Source organism: Barbus barbus (genome assembly GCF_936440315.1).
Source record: "Barbus barbus genome assembly, chromosome: 8".
Taxonomy (NCBI): Eukaryota; Metazoa; Chordata; class Actinopteri; order Cypriniformes; family Cyprinidae; genus Barbus; species Barbus barbus.
Genome location: NC_136736.1, coordinates 5,169,756 through 5,184,007, shown reverse-complemented (window position 1 = coordinate 5,184,007; position 14,252 = coordinate 5,169,756). Strand labels below are relative to the sequence as shown.

Genomic DNA, 14,252 nt, shown 5'->3' with positions numbered 1-14,252 from the left:
TCAGATTTGGTAGCTGAGTTGAACCAGACAGTTATTGAAGTGCAGAGGATGGATTCAATGATGGCGGAGTAGAACTGTTTCAGCAGCTCCTGTGGCAGGTTGAACTTCCTCAGCTGGCGAAGAAAGTACAACCTCTGCTGGGCCTTTCTGACAATGGAGTCTATGTGAATATCCCACTTCAGGTCCTGAGAGATGGTGGTGCCCAGGAATCTGAATGACTCCACTGCAGTCACAGTGCTGTTCATGATGGTGAGTGGGGGGAGAGCAGGGGGGTTTCTCCTGAAGTCCATGATCATCTCCACAGTTTTGAGCGTATTAAACGTCTCCCAAGGGGCATCCACTTAAAATAATCATTCAAAGGGTGTGTGCAGTCTCTTTGCAGTATAATTGTATGTGCCATCCTCATCACGTACTGTTCATAATAAAATGTAAGACTTCGCAAGGGAACACCTACAATTTTTGAACACATATTTACAGTACCTTGCAAACAATTTTTGTTCTTTGTAGACAATAAGGAAAACCAACAAATAAAGGAAAAGGACAGGACACTTTCAACAAATGAATTATAGAAAGTCCTGAGAATGAAGGTCATAGCACACTGAGTCCGAAATTTTCGCATGCGTTTTTCCGGGGGGTTTTTTCGTATTCCCCATCCTTTCCTATCAAAATGCATGCTACGGACGTGAAAACGCAGAAAATCGAACCTGATCAGAATTTTTTTTGATGGACGAACGTTTCGGAGGCAGTGTGCAAACGTGATTGACACAACGTGAGGTCATATTTATTTTTTAATGTGTGAAAATTTCGGACGAAAATTTCGGACTCAGTGTGCAGTGACCTTGACTCTATGTACATTGAAAAAAATTCAGTTTCCTCAACACACAATTTTTGATTAGACGTTTTAATGATTGCATCTGTGTTTTTATCAAACTTCAGCCTATTATAAATAATCATTCCTAAATACTTGTATTCTTCCACTATATGAATCTGTGTGTCATTAATGACCACCCTTTGAGGTGCAAGTGTTTTCTTACTAAAACTGATGATCATATCTTTAGTTTTTGACACATTCAAATCTAATTTCATCCTTTTACACCATATAATATAATATAATATAATATAATATAATATAATTATTTTTTATTTATATTTGTATGGCCAAAAATATAAGCAAACAAATACAAATTGCACATTGTATGAGAGCATTAATCAAAACATTGCATTACCACCACTGTGTGGGCCAATGTATCCAATAATAGTTTGAAATAAGATGAAATTAAGCTGTCCTAAGAATTTTATGCTCATTACGGAGGATACATGAAGATTATCCTCATAAATAAAATAAATAATAAATTAATTCTTAAACAAAGGAAACCTTTTCCCAAAGTTGATCATTTTGATCGTCACTACTCTCTCTCTCTCTGTTTTAATCACCTCTCTGTTCTCTCTCTACTCATTGCAGGCATTTTGAAATGATGCCTGAGGGCTAACAGATGTTCATCTTTATTTCTTTCTCAGTTAGACCGTTTGCTTCCGCCCCATCAGTGAGTGTTTCCCCTGCAGAGCTCATTCCATCAGAACTGCCCACACCACCTCAGAAACTGACTGGAATCTCACCCATTAAGACTAGCTTCTTGCATTTTCTCTTTATTGGCACACAAAACTGCTACAGCTTCAGTTCTCGCAAAGTGAATCATGAATTAAAGATAGATCTGAATTTTAGAGCCGCCGTATGTGTCTCGTTTCACAACGGCTGCTAGTTTCTTCAAGCCTTTGCAGTATCTACCCAATTTATGATGCTAAAGTTGTGTTGCTATGGTAAGAGACAGTCTTGCTATATAAGAAAACAACACACACAACTACATCCTTTAAAATAGAGGCTCCAAAAGGAGGTTTTCAAAGCAATGCCATAGAACCATCATTTTGGTTCCTTCTTAAAGTGTAAAGAACATTCTAATAATCTAAAGAACCTTATGTGGAATGGAAAGATTCCATGGATATTCTACATAGAACCACAGATGTTAATGCCATAGAACAATGCCATCTAAGCAATGCCATAGAACCATCATTTTGGTTCCTTCTTAAACTGTGAAGAACATTCTAATAATCTAAAGAAGCTTTCGTGGAATGGAAAGATTCCTTGGATGTTCTACATGGAACCACGGATGCTAATAAGCATTACTTTTAAGAGTGTACTGTATGATTTCACTCATTTCACCCCTTTGGCGTCAACATGCTAAAAGCTTAGAGAAAATCCTACACAAATGATCTGAATCTCAACCTCAGTTTAGTGACGTTAACTGCCTTAGCCATCCGCTATCTCCGTTTATCATGAGGTCACAATCAGCCCTTCATTCCCAGCAGGCCGTTTGTGTGGTGTACTCCTGACAAGTGGGTGTTTAATGTGGATGTTTTACTTTTTAAAAATGTGCCTTTTTGTGAGAGGTAGAAATGATGAAAACAGGTCCTTGAACATGAAAGTGCACGAGATGTCCTCAGGCATGGAGTGCAAACTCTGTTTACCTGCTAGTTATTGTAATTTCATACTCATAAAGCACTAATAGTGTTAAACATACACACATGGTTGCAACTACACACAAATGCGTAGTTGTATGCTGGTAAACTTCAAGTGGGGTTCATATGACTGAGTGAAATAGGGTTTTTTGCAGGCCAACAGAGAGCCATTAAATGAAAAAAAAAAAACTGTTGAAAATTCACTTTGTAAAAAGACAGTTCACTCACTCTTATCTGAATGAAAGGTCCCTTGTGATAACAATTACAGGCTGGGGCACTAGAGGAGAACAGACTGTCAAAACATTTTTACCTTTCATTATTTAATAGTGGGTTTTCATCTCTGTATGTGTATGACTTTGTGTAGGTAGGTTTTGCTATCCTTGTGAGATCGTAATTTTTGTATTTGCAGAAGGAAAGCAAAACTAATCAAATCACATTGAAAGGGCATTTCCACAAGGTAAAGATTCATTAAGATTCATTAAGATGAGCATTTAATCACTCATTCCGCATTTAGCTTATATTAAAGAAATAAAAAATGCTAATTCTGTCATAATTTACCCATGCCATGTTGATCATACCTAAACCTCTAGGTCTTTTTCTTCTGTAGAGCATAAAAGAAGTCATTTTTAACAATGTACTGCACGGTTAATGGTGACTGGAGTTTGTGAGTTTCAAAAAGGACACAAAAGCACCGTAAAGGGTCATAAAAGTGTGCTATAATATAATTTGAACAGACTGAAGTTTAAGTTGTTTTTTGCTCCAGATCTTTCAGGCTGTCCTTTGAGCATTAATGAGAATTGAACATTTACTGATTCAATAATTGTTATATATATATATATATATATATATATATATATATATATATATAATTTTTTTTTTTTCAGTGAATCAGTTGATCTGAATCATTCAGACTACTGTGAATGAATTAGATCAACTGATTAAGATGACTCAATAGTCCATTAACAGCAGTCAGCAACCAACTGAAAGGAAAGATTATTAGAGAATTACTTTTTTCTCTCTCTCAGGGAAACATTTTAATACATTGCATGAGTCATGTCCAATGTTGGGAAGGTTACTCTGGAAATGTTAGAGGTTACAGATTACAAGTTACCCTATTTAAAAAGTATTGCAACTATTTTCAATAACATAAATAAAGTAATGTAACTGCACCGTAAAAAAAAATATAATAATAAAAAATAAAAAAGTTGAGCAAACATAAAAGCTTAAGGCAACCAGCTTCAGCAGAATTTTGAGTTTTCTCAACTTGTTGTTTTAAGTTTATACAACAAAAAAGTTGAGAGAGCTCAAATATCTCCTACAAAAATAAGCTCCGCCTAGGCCCTCCGGACCCTCGATGTCACCCTGGCTCTCGTCCCCAGGGTGTCGTCAAGGCCTTCTCCACCCTGGCTTCTCCCTCCCTCGACTCCGCCCTAGGGCCTCTGGATTTCCACCTGGCTCCTCCTGCTCCGGGCTCCTCCCTGGCTTCTCCTACCCTCCACTCCCCCATGGACTTATTTCTTGGACTTTTTCTGCCCCTTTTCTGTTGCCTGCCCCTCGTCTGCTCCACGCCCGCCTCCTGAACCCCACCCTCCCTCCTCTGTTGGATTTGAGGACGCACCGTTCCGGGAGGGGGGCGATATGTTACATGTATGATCTGTTTTAGTTTCTATGTCTCCGTCTTCCTGCCTCGTTTGTTTCCATGGTTTTTGATTAGTTACACACCTGTTTTCTGTTCCTCCCTGATTACGTTTAGTATTTAAAGCCTGTGTTCTCCCATGTTCCTTTGTCTGCTATTATTTTGTATTTACGTTTGGTTGTGCCCTCCTCAGTCATTGGATTATTAAAAGAAACTCATTGATTTTGACTCCTTCGTCGTGCGCTTTGTTTTATACACACACCAGACCCCTAACATTACATCTTTATTTTGCATTTATTTTTGGTGCCTGCATTCTTTATAAGACTCATTCATTATGGCTGCATTGGAGAACAATTACCAGTACATCTTTAATAAATTGCTTCCACTTTATATTAGGTGGCCTTAACTACTCTGTATTTACATTTAAATTAATCATTTGATGCGATGCACTTATTGTGTACATGTTTTTACAATGTACTTATATTTTTTAAAAATACCTGTGTGTAATTACATATGTAAGTAATTTATGTAATTACATATATAATTACACTGTTGACCCATTCCTTACATCTTAACCGATTCTTTAAACCTACACATTCCACCAAATCTGTCCCTAACCTTACCTGTATCCCACCCCAATAACAACACAAGTGTTTTGCAAAACAATATGAACACAATAAGTACATTGTACTTATAAATGTAAGTACATAGTTATATCAGTTACCTGATATAAAGTGGGACCAAAATTTCTCCTTTTGTTTTGACACTGATGTAATCATTTTATGATATCAAACTTTCTGTAAATAGACAGTTTACTAGCATGTACATTTAGCACACAGTATGGATGGGCGTTGTCTTCAGTAAGGATATTAATAGGATTGCTTTTTACACATTTAATCCAGTGAAGCTTAGCCTGTAAAGAAATGACTCGCCTTGAGTTATCATCTTAAAACACAGTTACATCAATCAAGAATCCGCATCCAAGTGATGAGACATGGTTTAATCTGGGTTAAATATAATATTGTATAACAAAAAAGGGCTGAATGTTATGGAGGATAAATAATCAAATGTGGAGCTTGTGGTTTTGGTGGCAAAATGTCATGTGGTTTAATTTGTTCAAGGCGGTGGGAGGGAAAAAGCAAGCAGACATTTAAATGAGAAAAATGAGCAACGCCAGAAATGCTTTGTATAGTGAACATGAAATTTACTCAAAATGAAATTGCTATTATATTCTGTCCTGAAATAGCCGGTGCTCTACGAGAGAATGATTTTATTATATTATGCATTTCACAAAGAAATTTCTCAGTGTGGAAAATTTGAGTGGCTTTTAGGAGTGCATTACAGGGTGTGACAAATTGAATTTGAGGCATCAACAAATACCGACATATGCCAAAATCTGTTCCGGGGGGGAAAGTGTTCCTGCAAATTTATGTTTTGCAAGTCATACAGTCCTATAGCAAAGATTATATGAAGTCTGAGTGTAATGAGATGGAAAACTGACTGTCATATTGTGCTAAAATATTTCTATAAAATCATAAAAGATGGTGGATAATTAGACTAGTGAGGTAAGCGAGGTAACCACCATGCAATAGTCTTGAACAGTGAGCGCCACGGGGAAAAGATAAATGCGCGCAGCAGAAAGTGCAACCGCAGCAGATTGTAGACAGCAGATAGGAAAATGAAACGGCGGCACTGCCAAAAACCTGTAAGAGAAGCGGTCAGTTACAGGTGGGAGACTGTCAGTGAGAGAGAACACAAAAACCAATACTGAATGAATTAAAGTGGTAATTTCTGTATTTAAGATACTGTGTCATACTTTGCGGTTTGCAGAGGGAAGATTTAAAAGAATTGGATCACATCCATTGGATATTTTTTTACCAGCCAGAATATATTTATTTAGCATTTTTGCTAAAATATGTTTAAGCAGCATTTGAAGATGGGTTAACAATATCCTGACCAGCAGACAATTAAGACAAAATTATGTATACATACGCTGTTCTTCAAAAATTTAGGTTCGGTAAGATTTTTTTATGTTCTTGAAAGTCATCTCGTGTGCTCAGTAAAAATAGCAATTTTTTGAAATCTTATTAAAATTTTAAACAACTGTTTACATATTATTATATATTATATACCTTAAGAAATGTAATCTATTCTGTGATGCCAATGCTGAATTACTCTTCAGTGTCACATGATTCTTCAGAAATCATTGTAATATGCTGCTTTTGTGCTGAAGAAACATTTCTTATTATTATCAATGTTAAAAACAGTTGTGTTGCTTAATATTTTTGTGGAAACCATGATACAGGATTTTTTAAATTAATATTTAAAAAAAATAACATTTATTTGAAATATATATCTTTTGTAACATTTAAAATGTTTTAATGCCACTTTTGATTAATTTAATATGTACTTGCTTAATAATAATAATAATAATAACTTTTTCAGCATAACTTTTAAAAAAATATTTATATTAGGTTTTAGTTTAATTTATTTTAGTTTATTTTATTATACTTTAATTATAACTTAATCAGCTAACATATTTTGTCTAAATAATTTTATATTTATTTTTGCCTTAATATACATCTATTAAATAAATACTTCAGAGAAAAACAAAAACAAATTATTATACTCAATTTATTACTGCCAGTGTTCAGCAGAAATGTAGAAAGTTACTACTTTTATCGTGTTTGTCACTTTTGTCATATTGGAGCCATATTCTAATACTCACACATTCCCATTAAGAAGATATTTCTACTGTTCTGTCAGTATGTGGGTTGATAAAGCTCTACTCTTCACTCCATATGCACATTATGGCAAATTGTGATATACTGCATTGACCAACCCTGTTTCAATTTACCATTCACATTCAAACATAATCACTGCTTGTTTTATATAAATATCCATCCCACATTACATGTTAACATAAAAGCAGAAAAATGGATGTTGCCTATTCTATTAGACCCTCAGCTGTTATTATGTTTACAGTAGAGCCCTTAATTATGACCCAGACCTGGTTTTATAATGTCAGTGGTAGTGAGAGGAGCTATTTATGTGAACCTGCATTGCGTCTTCATTACTGGCTGGAAAATGAAGCACTTAGACACAACAAGAGGAAGGGACATCTCCTGTAGATTCGTCTCTCCCCCTCTGGTGTACAAGCTTGCTACTTTGCTGAAGACAATTATTGTCCTTTGGCATTCAGAGTGGATGAACAATAAAGTATATTGTTGAGCAGATGTTGATGACATTTGTGCATGTGTTGGTGGTAGAGATGCCGTCTAGACACAACGTAATTAAATCTGCCGCTTTAGAACTGCTGGGAAATATGAATCCCTAAATAAGCACCCACAACTGTAGGCAAAAGAAAATTGATCTGTTAGAAAAACATCCCAGAATATTAAATTATGATTGAGTGCCATGATTGCCACAGTTCCTGCATCTTAACTGAATAGGAAGGGAACAAGACTGAGCAGCAGTGCTGGGGAGTAATTAACCGAAAGTAGCGACATAACTAAATTGACTTCATTACATTTTAACTGGCATGTTTTAAGTCAAGACACTACAGGAAAATAAAAATAAAAATTATTTTTTTTTTTTTCCTTGTCTCCATACACCCCAAATACACATACTGTAGGCCTACATTTTATCTATTTGCATCTGTAAATTTCAATTACAATACATATTTTTAAATTTTGTTTTCTCAAAATTACTTTTTTTTCTTCTGCATTGAGCCAGAAATCTGTGCAGCACATACACCAAACTTTACAGATTTATTCTGAAAGATTTTACATAATGTTTTATAATTTGCATGATTTATAATGCATTTTATTCCTAAACAACATGCCCACTGAAAAATAAATGAAATTAAATTAAATTACATTTGAACCTACACTGAAAAAAAAAAAATGCTGAAGAAACAATGTTCACTTAGAAACTTCCAAAATTAAATAAATGATAGGTAACACATTGAAATAAAAAATTTTTGAAGAAGAAAGAGTGAAATAATAGTTAATAGAGTAAAGCATACTCCACAATCCCACAACATGTTTTTATTATTATTGCTTGTTCTGATTTCTGTTCTGAAAATTTTTAATTTGTGCATATTTATAGTTGTTTATATTAGATAACGCTTCATATTATGTAACCAAAAATGAGACAAAACACAACAGGTTGTGCATGAAGGTTGTGTCTTCTTTCTAATATGTAGATTTGAGAAATCTAGATTCATTCTAGTGAATTGGTTTGTTCGTATGGTTCATTTGAATGAACTAAATTCCATAAAAAATGATTCACTGATTCAAATTCCTGCTCAGATATTCTGCTCTTTTAAATCTGCTTTATTATAGAAAACTAGTTAAATGCTGACTGTCACGAATCCTGGCCATGAACCTCCATTTGTTCACCACCAGAGGTCACCCGCTCACCACATGAACTTTCACACTACACAGCACATTGGACTCCATTTCCCATCATCCATTGCACTGACGACACACACACAGCTGATTACACTAATCACACTCACAGCTGAGAACTATCACCCAATCACACACGCTTTATAAGCCTTGGACTTCCTCTCTGTCACTGCCGAGTATTGTTTAGCATTTGTCAAAGTCTCTGTCGATAGCTACTCTACCAAGCCATTCCTAGTCTTGCCTAGCCTGTTTTCCTGTGTTTTGATTCCTGCCCACGTCTCCTGGATTAACCCCTTTGCCTTGCCGTTTGGACTCTGTTTGCCCCTCGTTTGGATCTTTGCTTGTGTACCTGGATTATCTCTCTGCCTCGCCCTATTGGATATTGTTCACCGATCGTCGACCCACGCTTGCCCTAGGATTACTCTGTGTCTTGCCCATGCCATACCTGTCTGCCGTCGTTTGACCCTGCCTGTGAATTGACTGTTTATAAATAAAAGTTTGCATATGGATCCGCACGTCTCACGTCTTGTCCTCCCCGTAACACTGACTATTAAATGTGTTCCAAATTTAAATGAATTGTGCATTTCACGGTGACCACGGAAAACCAGAAAATATCAGCAAATTTAAAAGTGTGCATATAAAATATGTGAAAACTGAAATTAATAAAATCATAGAAAATCCTTAAAATTTATATAGTAAATTAAAAAGTTTAAGCCGTTTTATTTACTAGAAATAGATTTTCATCCCGAATATCTAGAAAAAAAATCTATAATCAAATGAGCCAGAAAAAAAAATATATATATAACTCTGATTATTAAGTTTAAACAATGAAAGCATTTGACCAGATGTGCTTATATTTCCATAAAATTCACAAACTTCAGCTTACAGAAATTTATAAGCATATAGCTTAGCACGTCTTAGTGTTAACTACTGGAGGTTTGTTCCATCTTCATTACAGCCCATAATTAATTGACTAATAGCCACAATTAAGTAGTAAACGACTCCTCTTGATAAAGAAAAAGAGGTTTAAAAAAGAGGACAGAGAAAGCTTTCACTGTCAAAGCAAACTCCCAAGCCTCAAGCCATAAATACAAGCCTTCTTGTCATGCCTTTGATTAAAACACCAGCAATGTATGAATCTCTTTTCATTCTGTTCATAATTCATTATCCCTCAAAGTAAAAAATGAAAAAAAATACAGCCTTATCAATATTAATAATACGAGTGCGTTTTGCTCTGAATGCTACTACATCTCTAAGTGAACATTGCGTGCTGTAATCAGTGAATCTTTAAAATGCATTGATTTCATAAAAAGCGGGAGAGGTTAGTAAATACTACCTGAGGATATATTAGCCAACTGCACACTGAGCCAAGAAGAAGACCTGAGAAAACCTTCCAACATGGTTAACGGTCATAAATGAGTGGAGAGTTCGAGGTCCACATGCACATAAGCATAATCACCTTGAAAAATGTTTTGACACCTTCGTAAAAGAGACATCAGGAAGACTAACAATCCGTAGGTGTAGCAGACGGAAGAAACGGATGCCATAAATCTTACCTTGCGCTTGTTGTTGGGGCTGACGTATAGATAGCTGAGGATGGTCTTTACTCCCACCTTTTCATTGAGTTTGTCGTAAGTGGTCCCGTAATCTGTTGACCTGAAATGTAATCAGAGGCTTTGATGAGAACCTGGGGAATCAGCCGTTGTAATTAAAGACTCGCTGCACACTTTAAACAAGGCTGCAGTGCGTATGGAACTGTAGCTTATTCATGGAAGCGAAACACTTCTTAAGTGCCTAATTTGATTTAAGGAAAGTAATTACAGGTTTAAGAAATGTGGCAGCAATTTGTTGTAGTTATGCGGAGGCCATTACCCTTAGTGCTTTTAAAAAAAGAGATGGATGAATCAGCCTGTTCAGGATAGTACCTGTTTTACGAGGTGGCGTTTTCGTAGGAAAATAAAAGAAGTGCACTTAGCATACTAGCATACACGTGTATTTATTATGCAAAATACACTTTGAATAAAATTTCATGTTTTCAAAAACCTAAATGCTTAGAATGTGTAATTGATTTCAAATGTATTATATTCTAATAAATCTATATTAAATGCAATTAGTTGAACTTTAAGACCCACTTAAGTGTACTTTCATAATTGCTTCTATTGTCTATGAAATACAAAAAAGTGTACTGCTGAATGTAGTTAATGTGAACTCCTACTTTAATGTCAGATAAAGTTAAATATATTTATAAATACTTTCTTCTAATAATTAAGTTGCAAGTTAGTATATTTAAAATGCATTTCAACAATCTATTAAGGTGTATTTTAATTTAACGCACTATAATGTATTTTTAATAAGTAGTTTGGTTAAAGGGGTCATCGGATGCCCAAGTTGATATGATTCTTTAGGGTCTTAATGAAAAGTCTATAACATACTTTTGTTAAAATTTCTCAATGGTAGTGTAAAAAACACATCCTTTACCCTGTCAAAATCAGCTCTGTTTTCAGCACGCTGTTCTAGTTCATTTTTGCTTTAAATCCTAGTGAGCTCTGCTGACTCCGCCCCCCTCTTCCGTGGAGTGATGAACAGACCATAGATATGTGTAGATTCAATTCGACCGCTCCAGATACGTTGACGCGTCAGCCATCTCGCATTCACCATAATAATCAATGAATATTCAAAGATATACAAGCGTATAACTTGCTGTCGTAGACACACACAGTCAATAGCTGTGTCTCATTTAGAAGGCTACGTCCTTCGTAGGTCGAATCCTCTGGAGGTTGCATACTCTGTAGGATGTGTAACGTATACGAAGTGTCCTCAATCTAGAATGAAACAGAACGGCCTTCAAAGGACGGGCAGAAAAGGAAACAGGAAGGATTTAGAGCATAGTTGCGCTCTCACACTACTTAAATTAAATTATTTAATTCTGACAGGGCTCTCAGAACAGCCTGATTTGAGAATGAGGATTTTAAAATAGGGATTAAAAAAAAACACTGGGTGGATTTTTATCATTATAAGATGGATGTGTACACACACTTCCAACACACATTTATGGTCAAACAACTTGTAAAGTGAATTTTGTATCCGATGACCCCTTTAAAATGAAATGTGACTGAATTTAAATTAAATTAATTTAGTTTTAACGATTTTTAAAACATTTCATCTGTGTTAAATTTAAATGACCAGTGTACTTTGCAACACTATAAACTTTTTTTTGCCTTGTTTAGTATCTAATTATTTAAAAAAAAGACATTAATTTTGAAGTGCAGATTTTAAGCATTCAATCTTCATCTACAAATATTTGATCATCTTTGATTTGAAATGATCAATTGATATCATTTCATTTTATGTAATAAGCTTTCATATCTTATCAAATATTGTTGATATAGAATTTAATACTTTTTTACAGCAGCAAATATTTAGTTAAAAAGCAATTTCTGTAAGTAGACACGCTGCCAGCCCATCATCCTCATGCTCATTGGTATTCATACAAAATGTCAGCTTTTAATTAAACTTACAGTATGGCGGAAGTTAAAGAAAAGAGACCATCAGTCAAAGCTGAGGAAAGAAACACAGAGAGTTTTATCTCAGGAATCTGTCATCGCTCAATGTGAAGTTTTAACGTTAATGAGACTTTGCTAACTGACTTTTCATTTTCAACTTTCAACATTCTGAGTTCTGTACAAACTCAGCAGTTTCTAGACGATACAATACCAGTTTCAACTAAAAACTACAAGCCAAAAGTAACACAGACTTTTTTGTCAATAAGCCATTACATCGGTGCAACAAAATAAGAATAAAATCCAAGAGACAGACTAAGTCAACACAACAATGTTCAATAACAGGAGCTTTAAACAGAATACACAAAGACAGCTGGTCAGGATCACATTAACCCAACAAATAAGACTTCACAAATGACCGCTGAAACAAAGGGAGCATTTAACGATTGACTAATGAGCTCTAAATGCAACACAGGTGTGTGGTTACTATGGTAACAAGCTTCAGATAAACAGGGAATTCCAGAGAGGATGCCCTCTATTGACTGCTAGGGGAACAACAGACACTTCCCTGACATCTACATAAACAAACAGCCATTTCAGAGGATAGAGCTTTGTTGCTCTGGTGCTATAAAGCATTTGTCGGTTATTAACTAAATATATTTCATTTTCTAGACTCGTGGAGGTCCCCTGAGATGAAATTAAGGTTCTCAGCATTGTAAACAGAGCAGAAACAGTCATTTAGCTCGTTTATCTGAGTGACTTACAATATACCCAAGGCCCTTTCAGTTCAATGTAAAGCACAATGACAAGAAAGCATGCAGTTAAGTCCTGCCGATTTGCTATACATTTCAAATTGAAAAACAAAATGACTTGTTAAACATTGGTTCACAAAAGTTATTTAGGATGCTCTTGGAAATGTAAATAAGCTCATTAAGTCTTATTTAGACAATGCAAAGTGATCTAATGACATTTTACATAGCAAATTTACATATTCATATTTTTGCATAAATACTAAAATGTACAATATGGATGCATCTAAAATGTAAGAACTGTATGTATGAACCACTTTAGAGATGTTTGATATATGATCTGATATATGATATATTACATTGTTCTAATTTAAAATTCCTTGTCTAATTCAATGTAAAGATATCCAGCAACCGGATGTTTATATTTCCTGTTATATGAAATGTTGAATATTGACAGCATTTGAAAATAGGCTGCGGTGAAGATGTGGTGAGTTGTATAAAATATTCATACGTTCATCTGTGTGCTAATGTGAAACTTGTGTTTGGTTGAGACCTGACATTTTTTAAACATGTTTTTTCGGGGTAGAACTGCCATTTAAAATCTATTTTAGAAGAGCAACATAAATGACGCAAAGACGTACATCAGAGAATCAAAATATCTACTACCACTTTAAAAGTGTGCAATCAAACGTCCAACCGTAAAAATAACAATAATGTTTGGATGTTAAAGTTTTACAAACCTCATTTGACTTGCAGTTTGATAACGCCAGAGAACTGCAGTGCTATTCTTACATCTTTAAAAACACTTGGAACATCATCTTTTTATGACAAGCTTCTACATTGTTGTTTTCCCGCTTCTCCTTCAAAATGTTAGCCTAAAGCTGTATTACAGCGCAACAGCGTTTGTCTCCCCTTTCGAAGTTTGACCTTGAACCATTTAGAGTCCTCATAGCTCTGAAGTCTTTAATTAATACATTAAAAGCGTGCCACTTCAAATATTCTGCTTTAAAGAGGATTTGTTCTACTATTTAGTTAACTTCTAATATTAGTCCATGTTTCTTGCATCAAAACAGTTGTGTAGCTATTATTCATTAGGGTGAACCAAGTTGCTAAATACTGAACAGATGTTGATGTATAAATGTATGTTACTCACCCCAGTTATACTATTTACACCAAAAAAATTCCTTGTGGATGAGGCCTGGTCATAAACATGACATTGTATTGAGGTGAACAATTTTTGGGAGTAACGTATAGCAAGCTATGCAAATTACGTAATCAGATTACTTTTTTCATGTAACTAGTAAAGTAACTTTCATTTTTCAAATAAGTAACGCAAGTTACTTTTCCCATTTATTCACTGACACTTACTCCAGTCTCAGAGCTAAGAGAAATCGGGAGTAAGTGCATTGGCACTTCCTTCAGCCTGATGCTTATTAATTTC

At 35.0% G+C, this 14,252-nt stretch overlaps 1 protein-coding gene across 1 annotated transcript in view; it reads right to left on the bottom strand.

Moving 5' to 3' along the window:
* The window catches only part of LOC306873422 (VPS10 domain-containing receptor SorCS1-like), a gene marked incomplete at both ends in the record, with an annotated part of 180,977 nt that overhangs the window by 68,903 nt on the left and 97,822 nt on the right, over positions 1-14,252 (bottom strand). Inside the window, one exon of the mRNA XM_079422691.1 lies at positions 10,119-10,218. Coding sequence (XP_079278817.1) covers positions 10,119-10,218 — 100 coding nt within the window. The remainder of the gene's footprint in view (positions 1-10,118; positions 10,219-14,252) is intronic.